The 23049-nt window shown below is 43.0% G+C and overlaps 2 protein-coding genes across 2 annotated transcripts; one reads left to right on the top strand and one right to left on the bottom strand.

Annotated features, from left to right (window-relative positions):
- Window positions 1–6791: 6791 nt before the first annotated feature.
- TRMT10C (tRNA methyltransferase 10C, mitochondrial RNase P subunit) lies at window positions 6792–11920 on the bottom strand. Its single transcript, XM_040336612.1, has 2 exons — window positions 11815–11920; window positions 6792–8140 (listed from the first exon to the last, which is right to left on the bottom strand). Exon 2 carries the CDS (start codon window positions 8118–8120, stop codon window positions 6867–6869), a length of 1254 nt encoding a protein of 417 aa, XP_040192546.1. The 5' UTR covers window positions 8121–8140; window positions 11815–11920; the 3' UTR covers window positions 6792–6866.
- TXNL4B (thioredoxin like 4B) lies at window positions 11839–22445 on the top strand. Its single transcript, XM_040336613.1, has 4 exons — window positions 11839–11961; window positions 17300–17465; window positions 18225–18376; window positions 22036–22445. The coding sequence occupies exons 2-4, from the start codon at window positions 17334–17336 to the stop codon at window positions 22199–22201; spliced, it is 450 nt and encodes a 149-aa protein (XP_040192547.1). The 5' UTR covers window positions 11839–11961; window positions 17300–17333; the 3' UTR covers window positions 22202–22445.
- The last annotated feature ends 604 nt before the right edge of the window (window positions 22446–23049 follow it).

Genomic DNA, 23049 nt, shown 5'->3' with positions numbered 1-23049 from the left:
ACAGCGCTAAAAATAGCGCTGCTATACCGCCTGAAAAACTCCTTCACTGCCTACTCAATGTGAAAGCCCGAGGGCTTTCACACTGAGGCGATGCGCTGGCGGGAGAGAAAAAAATCTCCTGTCAGCGGCATCTTTAGAGCGGCAAATTGAAAACAATGGGAAACCGCGGCAATACGCCTCTATAGAGGTGCATTGCGGGCGGTATTAACCCCTTACCGGCCACTAGCGGGGGTTAATACCGCACCGATAGCGGCTGATTCTCGCGGCTATTTTTAGCGGCGATATACCGCCACCGCGGCTCCCGCTGTAATGTGAAAGGGGCCTAACAAATTGAAGCTGAGCTCCAGCTAACACATTATACGCAGTTACAGCAAACATTTTTTCTCCTTTTACATAAATAAATGAAAGCTGAGCAGTGATCGTTACATGTTTGTTTTTTCTTTTTTTTGGGAAAAATTTATGTCTTTTGATGTCAGCATATCATGCATTTTCTGTGTCTTGCAGTATACTACCATGCTACTTAATAGTCTTTGCATTCCATTTCCCTCTGTACGTCAAACCATGTTGAAGTTGATTTATGCAAAATTGAATACCACATGTATATCCATTCCACTATCTATTTCGCTGTGTTTTGTAATTACCAGAGCTCATAAATTCATGAATCTTTTCTATATCTCTATGTGCGCTAAGTGCCATTTTTTTCTAAAAATAAAACCAACATCTTTTTATTTTAATTTGATTTATTGATTTTTTTTTTGCTGCTAAAAAGTCCCACGGGAAAATATCTCTTCTTTGTTTAAGTAGTCTTTGCATTATGTAAGATATTGTAGCTTTTCTGTGGTGCATTTCTCTGCAGGATGCTTTATTCTTCTATAAAAATAAAGAAATTGAAAAAAGAAAGCTGAGCAGTGTGTAAACACCTGTCATTGTTAAATGTTTTGTCTCAGAACGGGGAGAGGTGAGTGTAAACAAACCTTCCTCGTTCTTCCTAGTGTGGCTGTCAGTGACCGTCTGTTCCCTGTGTTAGGGAACGATGATCAGTGACGTCACACGCACAGCCACGCCCCCCACAGTAAGAACACTCCCTTAGTACACACTTAACCCCTACAGCCCCTCCTGGTTAACCCCTTCACTGCCAGTGTCTTTTTCACAGTAATCAGTGCATTTTTATAGCACTTTTTGCTGTGAAAATGACAATGGTCTTAAAAATGTGTCAAAAGTGTCCGATATGTCCGTCATAATGTCGTAGTCATGAAAAAAAAAAAAAAACGCTGATCGCCGCCATTACTAGAAAAAAAAAAAAATATTAATAAAAATGCCATAAAACTATCCCCTATTTTGTAAACACTATAAATTTTGCGCAAACCAATCAATAAATGCTTATTGCGTTTTTTTTTTTTACCAAAAATATGTAGAAGAATACGTATCGGCCTAAACTGAGGAAAAAAAAAAGTTTTTTTATATATATATATTTTTGGGGATATTTATTTTAGCCAAAAGTAAAAAATATTGCAATTTTTTTTTAAATTGTCACTCTATTTTTGTTTATAGCGCAAAAAATAAAAACCGCAGAGGTGATCAAATACCACCAAAAGAAAGCTCTATTTGTGGGAAAAAAAAGGCCAATTTTGTTTGGGAGCCACGTCGCACTACCACGCAATTGTCAGTTAAAGCGACGCAGTGCCGAATTGCAAAAAGGAGCCAGGTCCTTTACCTGCATATTGGTCTGGGTCTTAAGTGGTTAAGTTACTGGTCAAGCATTATATACAGTGTTCAGCATAAATGAGTTTTGAAAAGTAAGATTTTAATCAATATCTCAATGAACACCAGAACAATTTCCAAAATGTTAACAAAACTGGAGTTATATAGCACATTTGTTTAGCTCATTACATGAAAGTAAGGTTAATAATACAACTAAAATCTTCAGTTTTACTCAAATCAGTTGATGCAAAAACAAATACATCCCACAACATAAACTACTTCATCTAGAATTTTTTATGACCTCCATGATTTGCAAGGACAGCACTAAGCCTTCTAGGCATGGAGTGAACAAGGTGGCGACATATTGCAACATACAGGGAGTGCAGAATTATTAGGCAAATGAGTATTTTGACCACATCATCCTCTTTATGCATGTTGTCTTACTCCAAGCTGTATAGGCTCGAAAGCCTACTACCAATTAAGCATATTAGGTGATGTGCATCTCTGTAATGAGAAGGGGTGTGGTCTAATGACATCAACACCCTATATCAGGTGTGCATAATTATTAGTCAACTTCCTTTCCTTTGGCAAAATGGGTCAAAAGAAGGACTTGACAGGCTCAGAAAAGTCAAAAATAGTGAGATATCTTGCAGAGGGATGCAGCACTCTTAAAATTGCAAAGCTTCTGAAGCGTGATCATCGAACAATCAAGCGTTTCATTCAAAATAGTCAACAGGGTCGCAAGAAGCGTGTGGAAAAACCAAGGCGCAAAATAACTGCCCATGAACTGAGAAAAGTCAAGCGTGCAGCTGCAAAGATGCCACTTGCCACCAGTTTGGCCATATTTCAGAGCTGCAACATCACTGGAGTGCCCAAAAGCACAAGGTGTGCAATACTCAGAGACATGGCCAAGGTAAGAAAGGCTGAAAGACGACCACCACTGAACAAGACACACAAGCTGAAACGTCAAGACTGGGCCAAGAAATATCTCAAGACTGATTTTTCTAAGGTTTTATGGACTGATGAAATGAGAGTGAGTCTTGATGGGCCAGATGGATGGGCCCGTGGCTGGATTGGTAAAGGGCAGAGAGCTCCAGTCCGACTCAGACGCCAGCAAGGTGGAGGTGGAGTACTGGTTTGGGCTGGTATCATCAAAGATGAGCTTGTGGGGCCTTTTCGAGTTGAGGATGGAGTCAAGCTCAACTCCCAGTCCTACTGCCAGTTTCTGGAAGACACCTTCTTCAAGCAGTGGTACAGGAAGAAGTCTGCATCCTTCAAGAAAAACATGATTTTCATGCAGGACAATGCTCCATCACACGCGTCCAAGTACTCCACAGCGTGGCTGGCAAGAAAGGGTATAAAAGAAGAAAAACTAATGACATGGCCTCCTTGTTCACCTGATCTGAACCCCATTGAGAACCTGTGGTCCATCATCAAATGTGAGATTTACAAGGAGGGAAAACAGTACACCTCTCTGAACAGTGTCTGGGAGGCTGTGGTTGCTGCTGCACGCAATGTTGATGGTGAACAGTTCAAAACACTGACAGAATCCATGGATGGCAGGCTTTTGAGTGTCCTTGCAAAGAAAGGTGGCTATATTGGTCACTGATTTGTTTGTTTTGTTTTTGAATGTCAGAAATGTATATTTGTGAATGTTGAGATGTTATATTGGTTTCACTGGTAAAAATAAATAATTGAAATGGGTATATATATTTTTTTTGTTAAGTTGCCTAATAATTATGCACAGTAATAGTCACCTGCACACACAGATATCCCCCTAAAATAGCTAAAACTAAAAACAAACTAAAAACTACTTCCAAAAATATTCAGCTTTGATATTAATGAGTTTTTTGGGTTTATTGAGAACATGGTTGTTGTTCAATAATAAAATTAATCCTCAAAAATACAACTTGCCTAATAATTCTGCACTCCCTGTATATATTTTTCCATTCTTCAAGAATAACCTCTTTTAGAGCCTGGATGTTGGATGGAAAGTGACGCTCCACTAGTCTCTTCAGAACTCCCCATAGGTGTGTGATTGGGTTCAGATCAGGAGACATACTTGCCCACTGAATCACTTTTACCCTTCAGAACTACAATAGTGGCCTTAGATGTGTGTTTTGCATGATGCACGATGACTAAGGGCACAGAGTGATGGTAGCATATTCACTTTTAATATAGAGCAGTACATCTGTGAACTCCTGATACCATCAATGAAATGCAACTCCCTGACATCAGCAGCAGTCTTGCTGCCCCACAGAAGAACACTGCCACCACCATGTTTCACTATAGGCACAATGCATATTTTTTGTACTTCTCACCTTTGCAGCCATCAGTTCCAAAAACATTTATCTTCGTCTCAGCACTCCATGATTAAATAGACCCAGTAGTCATCTTCTTTTTCAGCATGGGCCCTGGCAAATTCTAGGTGAGCTTTTTTTGTGCATGGGCTCTAGGACAGGCTTCCTTCGTAGACGACACCCATGCATGCTATTCCTTTGCAGCGTATGCCGTATTGTGTCACGGGAAAAAATCACCCCAGTTTGGCTTTCTACTTTTTTAGCAGTGAACTTGCATGGCGATTTTCTTCAACCCTGCTCATCGGAAGACACTCCTGTCGAGATGTTAACTTCCGTGGATGGCCTGGACATCTGAGATGGTTGCAGTTCCATCTTTGTATCACTTTTCCTACAGTATTTTTTTTTTTAAGTGTATTTTGTGCGTGTACTCGAGAGAGCAGGAGTTGGGAGTGATTCTAACTGGTCTCACTACAACATGACAGATCACTGCTCCCGATTACAGGGAGCAGACGATCAGTGTCCTGTCACTAGGCAGAACAGGGAGATGTCTTGATTACAACGGCATCCCCCCGTTGCCCCAGAGGCAATCTGCCACCTTTCTCCATGCCCCGGGTGGCAATGGCGGGTGTGTGAGGGGGTCCTCCCACACAGCCCGCCCTACCTGGCAGATTGCCCCAGAGGCAATCTGCCACCTTTCTCCATGCCCCGGGTGGCAATGGCGGGTGTGTGAGGGGGTCCTCCCACACAGCCCGCCCTACCTGCTCCGCTTTGAAGCCTAACGGGGCAGAGGGCAGATCTAGCCCACTCAACCAGCCCCGTTAGTCCTTCGCCTCTCTTTTTTTAGAGACCGCGTGCATGTTAACCCAATTTCGAGTGCGTGTAAGTGTGGTGGTTTTTGTGGGAGGGGGGTGGGCGTACTAAGCGCAGGCTTACCTCGCATAGCACACCCACCGGGAGCCGGGCTGAGACCACCAAACTCAATTCACATGTAGATGAGACCGGGATCCGAACCTCTAGCTGCAGAGGTGAATGGCTTGTCAGCGCAGTGCCAATCGCGTTGAGCCACCGCAGCTCCCCACTTTTCCTACAGTATTCTGACTGATAAGTAAAGCTTTGCTGATCTTGTAGCCTTCACCTTTCTTGTGTAAAGAAATGATTTTCTCTTTCTCAGGCCTTGTGACATGTCTCTTCTATGTGGTGCCATTGCTGACAGCATAAAATGGGAAGAGGTATTCTTAGTTAACCACTTGCCAGACAGCTGCACACCAATATACGTTGGCAGAATGGCAGTGGTGGGCAAATGGTGTACCTGTACGTCCCCTTTAATTTGCCATCTAGTGGGCGCACGCCCGCCGCGTACAGTGTGATTCTATGTCCGCCGGTGTACCCCGCGATCGTGTCACAGAGCGGCAGAACGGGGGATGCCATTGTAATCAAGACATCTCCCTGTTCTGCCTAGTGACAGGACACTGATCGTCTGCTCCCTGTAATCAGGAGCAGTGATCTGTCATGTTGTAGTGAGACCAGTTAGAATCACTCCCTAGGACACACTTAACCCCTTGATCGCCCCCTAATGTTTAACCCCTTCCCTGCCAGTGTCATTTACACAGTAATCTGTGCATTTTTATATTACTGATCGCTGTATAAATGACAATGGTCCCAAAATGGTGTCAAAAGTGTCTGCCGCAATCACGATAAAAAAAAAAAAATCGCAGCTCGCCGCCATTACTAATAAAAATAATAAAAATGCCATAAATCTATTCCCTATTTTGTAGACGCTATAACTTTTGCGCAAACCAATCAATATACGCTTATTTCATTTTTTTTTTAACCAAAAATATGTAGAATACATATTGGCCTAAATTGAGGGGGGAAAAAAACGTTTTCTACATATTTTTGGGGGATATTTATTATAGTAAAAAATATTGCTTTTTTTAAAAATGTACGCTCTTTTTTTGTTTATAGCGCAAACAATTAAAACTGCAGAGGTGATCAAATTCCACCAAAAGAAAGCTCTATTTATGGGAAAAAAAGGACGTAAATTTTGTTTGGGTGCAACGTCGCACGACCACGCAATTGTCAGTTAACCGAACAAAGTGCCGTATCGCAAAAAAGGCTCTGGTCAGGAAGGGGGTAAATCCTTCTGGGCTGAAGTGGTTAAGTAACGCCCTTTTATATTCAACTGTCTGCTGGACACCTGTTTAATGAATAATTTGATGTAGTTGAATTCTTGTTAATTAGGATTTTGCTCCTAAGACTTTCATTGGCGTGTATTAATTTTTTGCAACAGGGTCTTGAATGAATTTGTTAAGAAAAATACTTGTTTGGGTGTGCAAATTAACAAATCTCAGTTGCAATCAATGGCCCGCATTTGTGGGAGTATTTTGTAGTATAGTGTCCCATAGAAAATGTTGATTCTGAAAGCAAAAGGAAAAGTTTTCTGAGAAATCTGTTGGGGTGTACTGATTTATGCTGAGCACTGTACACGTATTTAAAGATGTGGTAACTAGTTGATATGGGAGAGCCATTTTTACCCTTTATGACTGTGCACTTGCTTGCAAAATCATACTAATTATAAATCCTCAATATGCTTTCTCCCTGAGGTCCAGCGATACCTGTAATGTGTGATACATTTTTATCAAGCAATTCATCAGATGCTTTCATAATATACTAGTCTGTCATTCTGCCATAGAGCTTTATAATTTCTTATTTATTTATTTTTTTACATAAAAGGATGAAGCTTCACAAATAATGTCACGATAGCTCAAAACATCACAGCATACATTAGGATGTATCATACAATTATTTGCAATATATACACAAAATAATACAGTAGTAATAGAAAAGCAAGTTAAAAAAAAAAAATTAACGAGCTTGTTTGTATACTTCATCCCACCATTTTGACTTTTGGTGGACAGAATTGTTGCTGGAGGTCTTTTGTGGACCTCTTGCTCCCCTTCCCTCAGGCGATTTATCTTTTTGTGACATTTGCATAAAACCAGTGTGTTTTCTTGTTGGGACAAATGAGAGCGCGTCCTTCCAATCTCCATTGTCCTTTACAGTCATCAGTATTTCAATCATTTGATTAAGGGTAAGATTTTTCCCACCAATGTCCCATTTCAGGTAGTTGTCCAGTGGCAGTCTTGCAGTGGCTAATTTTAGCCGCTTTGCATTTCCTAGAGATATTCCTGTCTTTTGACTTTTATCAACAAATGCGCCCACAATGTAAATCTTATCATGGTCAAATTCTTTTAACACATTAGGAGAATCAGCTGTTAAGTACACAAGTTGATCTCTAGGAAAGATGTCAGAATGAGATTTTTCTGTGGCAGTTATTAGGAGATTATTCCATGCCTCACCATAACGCTTTACCAGTTCATTATGGTATGCGCCACCAGGTTGCAAATTGCAGAAATGGATGTGAAACGGATCAACAGATCTCCTGTTAAGCCCTTCGCTCATCATAAGCTGACTAACTGTGTTCTCAATTTCTTTTTTTGACATATATCGATCATATGCCATATCAAATACTAATGGTTGCCCATGTATCATTGCCTGAGCAGTTCGCCACCCATTAAAAGAGTCCTCACTTACAGTAAAAAATTTTAAGAGGTATGTGCTTATTTTTTCATGGCTAAATTCCATTTCACTCCTCGACTTCTGCTTTTCTAATTTCTTTCTTTCCTTGCTTTTCTTTCTGAACTCTTTAAACGTAAGTTCCTTCAAGTATTTCTTTCTTGAAGACTTGGTAGGTAGGTTTAGAAGTTCTTGCAACTCCTCTGTGCTAATATTTTCTGGAACAGCTTTTCCTGCTAATCTCCACATATCAACAACCTTCTGCATACTTTCTATAGTGGATTCCTCTTGTGCTTCAGATTCTTCTTCTTGATCAGTAGTGCTCTGGGTTCCACTTCGAAGAATATTTTTCCAGGAGTCTAGGTTTACTGTTTCTGTGGAATTAGGCTTGTCTTGACTCCTCTGACAATGGGTCAGTGTCAGCATTCTACATTGTGCGAGCTGGTCACATACTTTAATTGTTAAAGCTTTATTTACACACCTTATCGATAATGGGAATGCAGAAAGCCTAACAGTTCTCAATACTGCACTCATGAATGCCATCCTGGAAGATGAACATGAAACTGTAAAAACAAGAAAACATATTCATTTTTTTTCTGACAGTAAAAGTTCTTCTATTTTGAAGACAAAACATACACACAATCCAATGACAGTACAAAAGACAAGGTAATTGCATAATTTCACAGGTATACCTCAAAAATCCATACAGCAATAATGAAATAACAACCCGGCGATACATAGATTGGAAACAAAACTGTTAAGAGGCATTCGCTAATCAGGGGAGAACACTAATCTGGTTCCATGCGAGCGACTACCCAGCATCACCATCCCCCTCCACCCCCAATTGGGGGCGAGGAGGTAGAGCAGGAGGGGAGCAACATATTCATTTTTAAATCAGTATACATATTGTGGAGCCTTGTTCATATGGGCTTCAGCTTGTATAGCGGTATGTACAGCCAGCTTTGTATAGCTTTTGGCAAGCTTCAGGCAGTTTTAATTAAGCTTTTGTTCAGTTCCAGTTTTGGAATGTTGAAAACAGAACTTTAAGAACTCTCACCATAACATAAAAGCTTATTAAAGAGGAAGTAAACCCTGATATGTCTCCCTGCAAAGGTAAAGCATAATGGGCTACTATGCATCGCATAGTAGCCCATTATGTGACACTTACCTGCAGTAGAAGCCCGCAATGTTGCCATCTTCCTCAATGGCAGCGAGCGTCCATCTTCACCCCTCTTCTTCCGGAGGGCCGTGAACTCCGGCTCTGTGACTGGCCGGAGTCGCGTGACGGCACTCCCGCGCATGTGCGCGAGAGCCGCCTTTAACGGCATGACCCCGGCTTGAAACGGCACGGCGTGCCCTTTCAAGACGGCGCATGCGCAGAAGAAGGCGTCGCTCGGGGGAAATTGCAAATATCTCCGAGACCGTGTAGGTCTCGGAGATGTTGCAAGCACCTACAGGTAAGCCTTAATCTAGGCTTTCATGTAGGTGCAACTTCCGCCAGAGGGTTTACAACCACTGTAAACCCACCACATTGCGGCTGGTCTCATTCAAATATGTGCAGGGGTTTGAAAATAAAATTACATTTTTTTGTCAATGCTGACTGTAGCTCCACCTCAAGTTAAAACACCCAATTTCTGGGCATTCCTATGAGAAACTTACTGTACAGCACTGAGCTCCAGCCCCCTCTTCACACTGCAGCCCTCTCCCTTCTCTGTGTATAACCACACACACACACAGAAGAGCCACACGACCCCCACCCTCTCTGAAAGTTGACAGACATCTTTTTAATTGTGCAGCCCTGTGCCTTCTCTGATCTCCTCTGTAAGATCATTTGAGGTTGCAAGGACTGAGCCTGTCCACCTACTGTTTTGGGCAGAAAGAGAAGAGTACAGTAGTTGCTGGCAGCTTATGTTGCTACTACAATCGAAGGATGAGGTAAGTGAAGGAGGACTGCACTAAGGTAAAGGAAGCTATTTAGGGAATGTTTTTTTTTTTTTTACCTTTACAACCCCTTTTTAATGTCATGTGACAGTTTTCAGCACAATACAGACTAATGATATCTTCTGGCACAGATTAAGCAGCACCGATTGGATTAAGTGGCACTGATAGGTAGCACTTATGGACAGGCACTGAAATGCAGCACTGATTGGCAATCCTGGCATAATAAATGACATGAATTGATGAGGAAAGTAAAGGTTTTGCAATGCTATATGGCATAAAGCATTGCAAAATCCTTCCTTTCCTCTTATCTTTCATGTCATTTATCATATAGTATATGCCACAACGCCCATCTTGGTACACCTTGCACTCTGCCAGAGTAACCAACAGCAGATATCTTGTTACACCCAGCCCAATTATATGGGCTGGGTGTAACAAGATGTCTGCTGCTGGCTTATGCCGCGTACACACGGTCGTTTTTTGTGATGAAAAAAAACGACGTTTTAAAAACCGTGTGTGGGCAAAAGGTCATTTTATGTCTTCAAAAAAATGACCAAAAAAAATTTCGAACCTGCTTGATTTTTTTATGTCGTTTTTCTAAATGTTGTTTTTTGTGTCATAAAAAATGATCGTGTGTGGGCAAAACGACGTTTAAAACCCGCGCATGCTCAGAAGCAAGTTATGAGACGGGAGCTTCAATGGAACAGAGTGCCGTCGAAAGTGTCTTACGTAACCGCACTTTGCAAGAGCATTTTCAGAAAACGATGGTGTGTAGGCAACATCGTTTTTTAAAATGATGTTTGAAAAACGTTGTTTTGTTTCGTGAAATAAAACAATGTTTTTTTCCATTGTATAAAGTGATGGTGTGTACGCGGCATTACTGCGGCCGAGTGCAAGGTGTACCAAGATGGATGACGGATGTTCAACCTCTGACGGAGACACGGAACTTCCGTTAACCAAATGCGATGGCCCCGGTCACCAATTCTGATGGAACATTTGGCTGCGCCCTGCACCCCTGCCAGCTTACCTAGTTCCACTGCTGCCAGACTGTTGAGGACTCACCCTCCACCTGCTGACTTCTGGTTGCAAACAAAGCCACCTCATTCTCAGGTATCGGATTAGGCATTGGGAGCATGAGTACTCGCGCCAATACTAGTATCGGGGCAACCCTAGTCTGTAGCCAGTGATTTAAAGTGGTTGCAAACCCTTACAACACACTTTTTTCTACAGGTAAGCCTATAATAAGGCTTACCTGTAGCTACCCTGGTTATCTCCTAAACGGTTTAAGAAACATCCCCTGTATTTGCATGTGCCAACGTTACGTTACGTGTGAAGTCATCGCGGCTCCAGCTAATCACAGCGGCGGAGTAACTCCGGGATGACATGTCGCTGGCCTGTGCTGTGTCGGGCACCGCAGCGAGGGCTTCGATCCCAGGTGAGTATTACATAATGATCCAGTATGCTATGCATACTAGCTCATTATGCCTTTGTCTTGCAGGTGTTATTCTTTTCAAAAGTAAGGTTTACAACCACTTTAAAGCGGATGTTCCACCCCAAAAATATATTAAAAGCCAGCAGCTACAAATACTGCAGCTGCTGACTTTTAATATAAGGACACTTACCTGTCCTGGAGTCCAGCGCCGTCCGCAGCAGAGCACGAGCGATCGCTCGTCTCTCTGCTGCTCCCCCCGCCATCCACGCTGAGGGAACCATGAAGTGAAGCGCTGCGGCTTCACTGCCCGGTTCCCTACGGCGCATGCGCGAGTCGCACCCGCTGATTGGCTCCCGCTGTGTGCTGGGAGCCGAGTGTTCCCAGCACACAACAGGGGGGGCGACGGGATGTGACGCAATGCCCGTGAATGCCGGGCCGGAAGTGGGTGCAAATACCTGTCAAATACGGTGTCAAATGTGACACTGGAGGGGGGGAGGGTTCCGATCAGTGGGACTTCACTTTAGGGTGGAGAACCGCTTTAAGCTATTTATTAAAATAAACCTGTAAACTGTAGGAGTGCTGGGGGAATTGTTTACAGCCTGTAAGGTGTGGACTGGGTGACATAGTAGATCGGAATTTAATTCCCCTTGTGTCATACAGAACACACCAAGCAGGAACCACCAGTGTCCAACCTATAAGGGAAGAGAGTATCATATCTCTAGTGTTTTCTCATTCTCCATCTCCTCTCAGGATAGGCAGCAGTGATACCCGTCCTTTATTTATCAGTGAATGTAGCGCTGTCACTAAGCAGCCTTTACACCTAGAGAACCAGTTATGTCCTTCACTGAGAGGAGAGCCCATACTCACCATACACTTCTCACAGCACATGGAGGGCGGAAGCCAAGCCTTCACTTCCGCTTCCGGGGTACACAGTGCTGTGTTATCTGCCTGAAGGAGGACTACATATGCTGGATGCGGGAGGCACTTAGTGTAATGTGGTCTCTCCCCACTCAGGTAATACGTTTATACACAGAATATTGGGGATATGTAATCTCCGCTCCTGTAATAGGTTCACGCCTCTAGTAGCAGCATAGTTATTGCAGTGTGTAACATAGGATATGTCTTCCCCAACCTGTATGCTGATATTTCCTTGCAGCAGGTGTTCAGCATATATAATCTGCACTGACCAGTATATAGCTGGTATACCCAGCACGTCCTAAAAATCAGTTTTTTTTTTATCTTGTAAATACATGTTTAGGTAAGTGTGACACAATCCCACAAAAGGTAGAATCATACAGGTAATAAAGCACAGCCTGCGATTTTCCAGCAGCAAGAATCTGTGGCATGCCACATCTGGAATGAGAGGTGTGTGTGAATAGCTATACAATGTAATGACAGGCTGAGACTGCACACCAGAATATGTCCAGCCACGCTGCAGGCAATCGCTGGCTGTCAAATAGCTGCAATCAGCCTGTCACTGCAGCGGCTGAGCAGCTGTCCATACACACACATACACCTGTCATTTCAGATGCAGCAATCTGCAGACGCCTATCACTGGAAATGGCAGGGTGTAGTAATCACCGGTGGGAATGTAGTGTAAAGGATGACTTCAATTATTTAACCACTTAAGCCCCGGACCAATATGCAGCTAAATGCCCAGAGGTGTTTTTACAATTTGGCACTGCGCTGCTTTAACTGGTAATTGCGCGGTCATGCAATGTTGTACCAAAACGAAATTTGCGTCCTTTTTTCCCCCACAAATGGAGCTTTCTTTTGGTGGTATTTGATCACCTCTGCGGTTTTTATTTTTTGCGCTATAAACAAAAATAGTGACAATTTTGAAAAAAATGCAATATTGTTTACTTTTTGCTATAATAAATATTCCCTAAAAATATATAAAAAAAAACATTTTTTTCCCTCAGTTTAGGCCGAAACTTATTCTTCTACATATTTTTGGTAAAAAAAAAATCGCAATAAGCGTTTATCGGTTGGTTTGCGCAAAATGTATAGCGTTTACAAAATAGGGGATAGTTTTATTGCATTTTTATTAATTATTTTTGTTTTACTATTAATGGCGGCGATCAGCGATTTTTTTCGTGACTGCGACATTATGGCGGACACTTCGGACAATTTTGACACATTTTTGGGACCATTGTCATTTTCACAGCAAACAATGCATTTAAATTGCATTGTTTATTGTGAAAATTACAGTTGCAGTTTGGGAGTTAACCACAGGGGGCACTGAAGGAGTTAGGGTTCACCTAGTGTGTGTTTACAACTGTAGGGGGGTGAGGCTGTAGGAATGACGTCATTGATTGTGTCTCCCTATGAAAGGGATCACACGATCAATGCAGCCGCCACAGTGAAGCACGGGGAAGCCGTGTTTACATACGGCTCTCCCCGTTCTTCAGCTCCGGGGAGCGATCGTGAGGAGGTGGCTAGAAGCGAATAGCCGCCCCCTCATCCCGGATCGCTCCCACATGATTAACGACCGCCGTATGTACCGGGGGGCGTCCCGATCGGACCCCCGACCCACATCTAGGCAGCGACGTGGAGGCACGTCGTTCTGCCTGTCCGTGCCATTCTGCTGACGTATATGTACATGCGGCGGTCGTTATGTAGTTAAAAACTCCATTATCCATAGGTTCTCTGACCCCTGTGCAAGCAGCATAGACTTGTTTCCCCTCTACCTGGCCCTCCACCAAAGCCATGCAATGTGATGTGTTCTATTGAGGTACGCTATAAGCATTTTGCTATTGCAGACCTTCATGTTTGTGTTTTGATTATATGGGGTTGATTTACTAAATATAATGTGCACTGAGCTTAGTAAGTCTGGGTTCACACTGCTGCGGTATTTAAATTGTGCGAGTTCAGTAGAAATCGCACAATTTCATACCCGCATGTCAGTCTGACTTTGGAGGGGCGATTTCAGAGACATCCTGCACAGTAAGGATGAGCTCCGGCGTGTTCGCATAGAACACGTGCAGAGCCCGCCAGGAAGTCGGCACCCGCGCTGCGCTACTCACAGTCAGGCAGACATTTCCCGGTCTCTGAAGCCGAGCATCGGACAATGTCTGCCTGGCTGTGATTAGCGCAGCGCGGGTGCCGACTTCCTGGCGGGCTCTGCACGTGTTCTATGCTAACACGCCGGAGCTCATCCTTACTGCACAGTACATAAACTACTTTGGGGAATCTGTACAATGCTGTCCAACAGCATGGCTTTTGCTGTAGTATGCGACTAAAGCCTTGCACCCACGATCTGATTATCCAATGGGAATTGTGTGATGGCAGGCTGTTGTCAGAAAATCCGAGCGTTTGTATGCTCCATCGGACAATTTCCATGGACAAATGTGGGATAGCATGCTTTAAAATTGTCCAGACAATTGTTGTCGGATTATCCGATCGTGTGTATACAAGTCTGTCGGACAAACACGCATGCTCACCATAACACAACAGTAGCAGAAGTAGCCCAATGGGTGGCGCTAAAGAGCTGAAAAAAAACACATAGTTTAGTGTTTGTTGGACGACAATTCTTTGCGTTTGTATGCAATACAAGTTCCTGGCCAATGCCCTATGGACAAAAGTTCTACGCTTTGTCCGCAAAAAAATCAGATTGTGTGTATGAGGCTTAAGGAAATGTCTGGAAAGACCTACTAGAACAGCTGAACATTATTTGGGGTTATTCAGAAGCAATTGGAATGACGGCAGATGTGTACTGACTCTCCTATTTAACATGAGTTTGAATTGTGATTGCTTAATTCTGAACACAGCAACATTCCCACTTATAGTATAGGAAGGTGTACACACTTATGCAACCATATTATTTTTTTTTTTTATTTTTACTTCCGTGCACCTAAAAGATTTCAGTTTGTTGTTCAACGGCGTTGTATCGTTTATAGGTCACATTAAGGGCCAGTTCACACCAGATGCAGTTATGTGCGTTTTTTTCTGAACTAAAAATGCATGCACAGTGTTTTCCATGTATTCCAATGGCTCTAGTTCCCACCATGCAGTCAGTTTCTGCACCGGAAACTGACTGGAACTGACTGCACTGGTGTGAACTAGAGCCATTGGAAAACACAGTGCATGCATTTTTAGAGGCAGTCCACACCACACAAATGCACTCCTACGTTCCTGATGAGTTTCTGCTTACAGTCCACACCACGTGCAGTTCCAGTGCGCTTTCTGATACAATGTGCTAGGTTCTAGTACAGTTCTGTGCAGAAAAAATGCAGCATGCTCTACATTTTTAGTGCAGACCAAAAAAGTGCATGGAACTGCATCCGGTGTGAACTAGCATTCAAGGTGGAAAAAGCTCTGAAATTAATTATATTTATCTCGTGTTTTTTTTTTTACATCACAGAAACCTGACATTTTAACATTGTATGTTAAAACACCAATCCATATGCTCAAGTTCAGAAAATTCATTTTCTTTGCACCCTGTGAGCCCCATTTCCCACTTTGCTTAAAGTTGGTGACTCCCCCACCACCTCCCCTAGATATTCCATACTGACACATGGGTACTTTTTAGGTTTCTGAGGCACCTGTTGTACATTTTGGGCATTGGGGGAAATCCACAGTGCTGGCTTATACCACTAGCTAGTAATTACAACCGTTTTTTTTTTTTTTTTTTGGGATGTACTTATCTTTTCTGAGTGGAACTTTAGTTAAAAAAAAAAAAAAGTCCTGCTAGACCACTTCAGGCTGACCCCTTTTGCAGGTATAGCTAAACTAAATGTCTATACCAGGGATTAAGGATGAGCTCCGGCGTGTTCGCATTGAACACGTGCGGAGCCCGCCAGGAAGTGGGCACCCGCGCTGCGCTAATCACAGCCAGGGAGACATTTCCCGATCTCTGCAGCCGAGCATCGGGAAATGTCTGCCTGGCTGTGATTAGCGCAGCGCGGGTGCCGACTTCCTGGCGGGCTCCGCACTTGTTCAATGCGAACACGCCGGAGCTCATCCTTACCAGGGATCTTCAAACTACTGCCCTTCAGCTGTTTGCGGAACTACAAGTCCCATGAGGCATTGTAAAACTCTGACATTCAGACATGATGGTAATTGTAGTTCCTGAACAACTGGAGGGCCGTAGTTTGAGGACCCCTGATCTATACTGTTTAAAATCCAGTAGTATAATGTCTCACCCTGCTCTGCACATGCTCAGCTGTGCTTCTTTTTTTTGGCACTGTGACGAAAATGAGAGCCATTAGAGGCTGATCAGCTTATAGCCTAAAGATTTACTGCTGCTCGAGGGCTCTGGGCTTCAGCAAAATGGCAGCCTCCAGCAAGAAGAAACAGGAGCAATGCTGGAGGCAATTTACAGCACACACTAATGTTGATAGCACAATTATTAATGCGGAATGTATGTTCCTTGCAAAAGAACATTGGTTTTGGGTAAAGTTCTGCTTTATAAGCATAGAAGAAACTTTCATAGGCTGTAATGAGGAGATCATACAGTATGCATTAATAGTGGATATGTGTGTCAGAAGAAAGTTTCCTTCCCTGAGGATCTGAATATGTTTTCTAATGATCAGATTTCCTTGTCTAGTTCCACCTTTTTTTTTTTTTTAAAGTGTATTTTGTGCGTGTACTCGAGAGAGGAGCCGGACTGCAGGAGTTGGGAGTAGGCAGGCCTCCCCCAGAGGCAATCTGCCATCTTTCTCCATGCCCCGGGTGGCAATGGCGGGTGTGTGAGGGGGTCCTCCCACACAGCCCGCCCTACCTGCTCCGCTTTGAAGCCCAACGGGGCAGAGGGACTCCCTATAAGGGAGTGAGAGGATCTAGCCCGCTCAACCAGCCCCATTAGTCCTTCGCCTCTCTTTTAGAGACCGCGTGGTCAAAGTGCGTGTGTTAACCCAATTTAGAGTGCGTGTGTAGGTGTGGTGGTTTTTGTGGGAGGGGGGTGGGTGTACTAAGCACAGGCTTACCTTGCATAGCACACCCACCGGGAGCCGGGCTGAGACCACCAAACTCAATTCACATGAAGCCGAGACCGGGATCCGAACCTCTAGCTGCAGAGGTGAATGGCTTGTCAGCGCAGTGCCAATCGCGTTGAGCCACCACAGCTCCCTTAGTTCCACCTTTTATTCTTTATTTTTGCTTAATCCGCTTTACTAGCTGGCCCATATTTGTGCAGCAACTGTGTCTCTGCAGAGAAACCGAGGAGCTGAAGCTATGCTTTCATTTTCCAGTTTCATGGTCTTAGTTTTATTTCTTTAACATGTCTAACCACAAGAGAAATGGAAAGCTTTATCTTTCATGGGGGAATTTGAGTTGAAGCCGTCGGAATCATGCTGGTATGTAATACCCAGGAAATGAGTGTTATTTAACATGTATTCCCTTTTGTTTCTAGACATTGGTTTTTGGATATCAATAACGGAGGTACCATGAGTTTTCTCCTACCAAAACTGACCACGAAAAAAGATGTGGATCAGGCAATTAAAACCACAGCAGAGGTGGTCTTGGTTCTCCGATTTGGAAGAGATGAAGATTTTGTCTGCTTACAACTTGATGACATAGTAGGTTTCTGTGGCTTTTAATAGAATATTAGTGACCGCTACATTTTATATTGCTTCTGTACTTTAGTTTTGAATGATTGCTGTGTAATATGAATGATTTCTGTTCTATAGGATGTGAAGTGGCATTAAAAGACACGTTAACCTTTTGTAACATGTTACACCTGTATTCAGGGTGTAACATGTTATTGTTGCAGCAGCCCCCCCCTCCATTGGGCGATCTTCTGCCCGCTGTAAAACAAAGAACATGGCTGTGCAGGGCTCTGCCCACCCAGCTGCATCATTCATTCGCAGAACCTTTGCAGCTGTCGGCTTGTAGTTCTCAGTGAGCTACCAGAGCGCTATAGGTGGTTCATCGATGCTTCCTGTCATTCGGTAACTGCCTGCCTGTATGAGGCACGGGCAGACATCTACACTGACAGTCTTCAGTAGCCTTGAATTGCACCCGTGATCTGCTGGTGCATGCTTTACAGGCTCCTAATAAAAAAAAAAAAAAAATAATAATAAATGAACATTATTTTACCTGCAAAAATATGTGCATTCATTATTATTATTTTTTTTTTTACAATAGTGAACTTATCTGTTAAACCCAAAATTGAATATATTGCAGCTTGCCACTCATCAGATGTGGTGGCTGCATTGGTTTTCTTATTTTTAGGCTTTTATTTCTCTGTTTAGCATTCGATTAGAGATGACATGGGAAGTTGAAAATTATGTACGTATATGTGTGCAATAAACTCTCCTATGTTTCTGTCTTATTAGCTTTCAAAGACGTCACATGATCTAAGTAAAATGGCAACTATTTACCTTGTTGATGTGGATAAAGTGCCTGTCTATCGCCACTACTTTGATATCAGTTACATCCCGTCTACTGTCTTTTTCTTTAATGGACAACACATGAAAGTGGACTATGGGTAAGATTTGTTTTGCTGTTTATTAATCAAGACTTAGGGCCAGATTCACAAAAGGGATACGCAGGCGTATCTGCTGATACGCCGTCATATCCCTGTTTCTATCTATGCGGCTGATTCATAGAATCAGTTACGCATAGATATCCCTAAGATCCGACAGGTGCAATTGTTTTACACTGTCGGATCTTAGGATGCAATACCGCGGCCGCCGCTGGGGGGAGTTCTCGTCGTAAACCAGCGTCGGGTATGCAAATTAGCACTTACGGCGATCCACAAAACTTTTTCCCGTCAGAAAGTCGCCGCAAGTGTTAGTTTGCCGTCGCAAAGATAGGGCTGCTTTTACAAAGTGTAAAATTAGTACACCATGTAAAAGTATACCCGTCTTTCCCGCGTCGCTTTCAAATTTTTTTTTAAAACATTTTTTTCCCCGGCGCAACTCTTTTTTTCCCCGTCGCGATTCACAAAACCTTGGCGCATCGTAACTTCTCGCAAAGCACGTCGGGAAATTTGCGTCGGGAGCATGCGCAGTACGTCCCGCGCGGGAGCGCGCCTAATTTAAATGGGACTCGCCCCATTTGAATTGGCCCGCCTTGCGCCGGACGGATTTAGGATACACCGCCGCAAATTTCCAGGTAAGTGCTTTGTGGATCGGGCACTAACTTGGAAAATTTGCGGCGGTGTAACTTAAATCGATTGTTACGTTGCGCCCGGGCTACGTGAATCTGGCCCTTAGTGCTTACTCATTGATTGTTCTAAAGTGCTGTCTGGCCATAAGGTGAAACCAGACAGGTGGTTTTAGACATGTAAAGTGTTTTCTAAAGGGAAGACTCTCTTTTTTTGCAAGGTTTGGAATGACCGCTAAGTGTTCTGGGCAGCACAGTGGTTTGCACTTCTGCCTTGCAGCACTGTTGACCAGACGCTGTCTGTATAGAGTTTGCATGCTCTACCTGGGCTTGCTTGGTTTTCCTCACGTATTAGGTGCACCAGTTTCCTTCCATATTCAAAAGACATGCTGGTAGGTCAATTGACTTTTGTCTAAATTGGCGTATGTGTAGTTATATGTACAGCTCAAAAAAAATTGAATATCATCAAAAAGTTAATTTATTTCAGCAATTGAATTAAAAAAGTAAAACTTGTATATTCGATAGATTCATTACACAAAGAGTGATATATTTAAAAACAAAAAAAGATTCATGGAGATTTACTGGTATTTACTAAAGGCAAATCCATTTTGCACTACAAGTGCACTTGGAAGTGCAGTCACTGTAGATCTGAGGGGGAGACATGCAAGGAAAATAATAATAATAATAAAAAAAAAAAACTGCATTTTTGCTTGCACATGATTGGATAATAAATCAACAGAGTTTCCCCTCATTTCGATCTTCCCCATCAGATCTACAGCGACTGCACTTCCAAGTGCACTTGCAGTGCAAAGTGGATTTGTCTTTAGTATATCAACCCCCCCATGGTGTCACATTCTAATCAGCTAATTAACTGAAAGGTTTTCCGAGCCTTTAAATCAGGGGTGCCCAACCTTTTAAGGATCAAGGGCCACTTTAGCGACTTGATAACCGGATGTGGGCCACAATGAGCGGAGTGGCCAGATGACAGGTCCATGTCCACTCTGCATATGCAGAGCAGACAGGGACACAGCCCGCTCTACTCTGAGCCCTCCGATTTGATCTGCCCAAACAGAAGGGGACGGGTCCCCCTTTGTTTTTTTTAAGTGGATCGGCACAGAATCCAAGTTGCATGAGGTCCAGTGTGAAGTTTCCACAGTCAGTGATGATTTGGGGAGCCATGTCATGGGCTGGTGTTGGCCCTAAAATATACACTGCCCAGTTTTATTTAAAAGAAAGAGGAAAAAGTTCAACAAAATAAAAAGTTGCCCTAGCAGGGGTTTCCACCATCTGTTCAAACCTGAAAAAACATAATAATCAGCCTCCTGGCTCACTCTTGCAGCTCTGCTGCTCAGGCTTCAACCTTAGAACTGTTAAAGCGGAGGACCACCGAAAAAAATATATTAAAATCCAGCAGCTACAAATACTGCAGCTGCTGACTTTTAATACATGGACACTTACCTGTCCAGGACACCCGCGATGTCGGCAGCCAAAGCCATCCTCGGTAAGGGAATCAGGAAATGAAGCCGTATGGCTTCACTTCTTGGTTCCCTACTGCGCATGTGTGAGTCGCGCTGCGCATCCTCACTGGTCTCTGCTGTCTCCTAGGACTTGTGTGTCTCCCAAAAGACAGCAGGGAAGGACAGAGTAGGCGCCGGAAGTGGCGTAGATCACCGTGATCACATCGGTGATCTATGCAAGGAAGTGGGAGCAAATACCTGTATTAGACAGGTATCTGCTCCCTCCTCCCCCTGAAAGGTGCCAAATGTGACTACAGAGGGGGGAGGAGGATTTCAAAAAGTGGAAGTTCCATTTTTGGGTGGAACTCCACTGTAATTGGTCCCTCAGACCGATTCACAGTACCTACTGTACTCGCATGCAATCCATGCACCTCGGTCATGCATCCTTTGCATATACTTGTAGCATCCTGCTGCATGAGACATCCTCCCTAACCTGAGAAGGGGGTCCTCCTGTCTTCTGGATAGGGCCCTAACTCAAGGCCAGGTCCTTTATTATAAGGGATGTGTGCACACACACTGCTGGTTTCCAAACACAGAATCAAAGACTTCTTCCCTCCCAAAACTCTAGACCCTGTATCCAGGAATTACAGAACCTCAAGTTTGTGAAATCAACTGTTCAGCTCCAGCGCCCCCCCCCCCCCCCCCATCTCAGGCCAAAAGCGGTACTGCACACCGCTTTGGCCTGAATCCTGCTTGTGTTGCGAGACAACACTTGCAAACTGAGTTAGGATTTTTAGAAATACAGTGCTTGTATTGCTAAACGCTCGTTAACCGCGTTACTCGCAATTCGAGGTTCCACTGTATATTATAAATGACATGAATGAGGAAAGGAAGGATTTTGCAATGCTATATAGCGTTCCAGGCAAAATGTAGAATCCAGTAGCAACAGAATTTGATGTAAATTTTTGGGGACTTCAGTCTTTGATGGAGGCTTACAAAATTTTGAGACTTAAACTGATGGCGGAAAAATGATCCATTGAGCCTGCCCTATATCATTTTTTTTTTAAGGATAGACCTATATTTATCCAAAGCATGTTTAAATTGAATTACTGTTGAGTGACACACTACCTTTGCTGGACGACTGTTCCAAGTATTCATCACACTTTTAGCCCTGGTTCACACTGGGCTGCAGGAGTGAAGCCATGGGAGTTCAGCTGAACTCGCACGATTTCACTCCCGCTGGCAGTCCCGATTTCGGCCGCGATTTAAGAGACATCTGTGCAGGTTTCTGCACAGATGTCAATGTAAATCGCGGCCCGAAATCGCAAAAAGTAGTACAGGAACTACTTTTTTAAATCGGTGCAGCGCCGCAGATGTGGTGTCGCACCGATTAGGACGGTGTCATTGCCGGCAAATGCAGCCGATTTGAGATGCGATTTCACATGTGAAATCGCATCTCAAATCGAAGCAAATCGTACCCAGTGTGAACCTAGGCTTAGTCAAATTTCTAATGTTACTTTCCTCAGCCTTGTTTTAGGTCATGTCCCTGTGTTTTTGATTTCCACTTTTATTTTATTTGCAGATCCCCAGACCATACAAAGTTTGTGGGAAGTTTCAAGACAAAGCAAGACTTTATTGACCTTATTGAAGTGATCTACAGGGGAGCAATGCGTGGAAAGCTGATTGTACGGAGTCCTATTGACCACAAGAACATTCCAAAATATGATCTTCTCTATCAAGGAGTTTGAAGTGGTTTCCACTCTTAGAAAATTGTTTTCCTTTGTTACAAATACTTTCAAAAAGAAAAGATCCCTGCTACAAACATCTAACAGAAATGGTTTTCCAATACAGTATTAAAAAAAAATGTTTTGCCCAAAGTACATATATCAGTTAAACAGATTGCTAATCTAAAGTGTTTTTTTTTGTCTGTAAATACATTTGCAATTGTTATATTTATGAAAATAAAGTATTTATTTTCTAAATTTACCCCAATAATTATTTGTTATTTAAACTGAACAACTGTTTATAACTTAGACTGTAAAGTGTATTTTTATGTTTTCTAACACAATGCCTTGTGCTGAGGGATAGCGATTTACCTTTTCAGCTATTAGCTGCTGCTAGCCATCAGATGAGAACTCCTGGCCCCTAATAACAATCCGTAACCAATCAGCGAGGTTCCTGATCAGGCGATCACTAAATCAACCATGACAGTGATTTACATCCAAGCTTTAAGCTCTGTTTGCAAAACAAACTTTACAGTTTGAAGGAGCCACACCTACATGTAGAGGGTTGTGTACCGTTTTATACTATAATGGTAGGACACAACAGTATTAATAAAAATAAGTTATTATACAGGATTTATATAGATAGCACCAACAGTTTACACAGTGCTTTAGAATATAAAAAGGAGACAATACAGTTAGAATACAAGAGGATTAAGAGGGCCCTGCTCAGAAGAGCTTACAAAGTTATCTTTGTTTTACACCTTTTTTGTCCACCTATAATAAAAAAGGATGTTATCAAAACAGCTCAATGCAGCGGGCTGAACGAAAAACAACAACAACCCTGAAGCGCTCATGAGGATCCGCTGTACTAA

Source organism: Rana temporaria, chromosome 2, assembly GCF_905171775.1.
Source record: "Rana temporaria chromosome 2, aRanTem1.1, whole genome shotgun sequence".
NCBI classification, from domain to species: domain Eukaryota; kingdom Metazoa; phylum Chordata; class Amphibia; order Anura; family Ranidae; genus Rana; species Rana temporaria.
This window is presented reverse-complemented; position numbering and strand designations above follow the sequence as displayed.

Excerpts from the sequence above, each read along its gene's own strand:
- TRMT10C (XM_040336612.1), bottom strand. The coding sequence starts at position 8,120 with ATGGCATTCATGAGTGCAGTATTGAGAACTGTTAGGCTTTCTGCATTC.
- TXNL4B (XM_040336613.1), top strand. The coding sequence starts at position 17,334 with ATGAGTTTTCTCCTACCAAAACTGACCACGAAAAAAGATGTGGATCAG. Across the intron at positions 17,466-18,224 it reads GCTTACAACTTGATGACATA|CTTTCAAAGACGTCACATGA; the intron begins GTAGGTTTCTGT and ends CTGTCTTATTAG. Across the intron at positions 18,377-22,035 it reads CACATGAAAGTGGACTATGG|ATCCCCAGACCATACAAAGT; the intron begins GTAAGATTTGTT and ends TTTTATTTGCAG.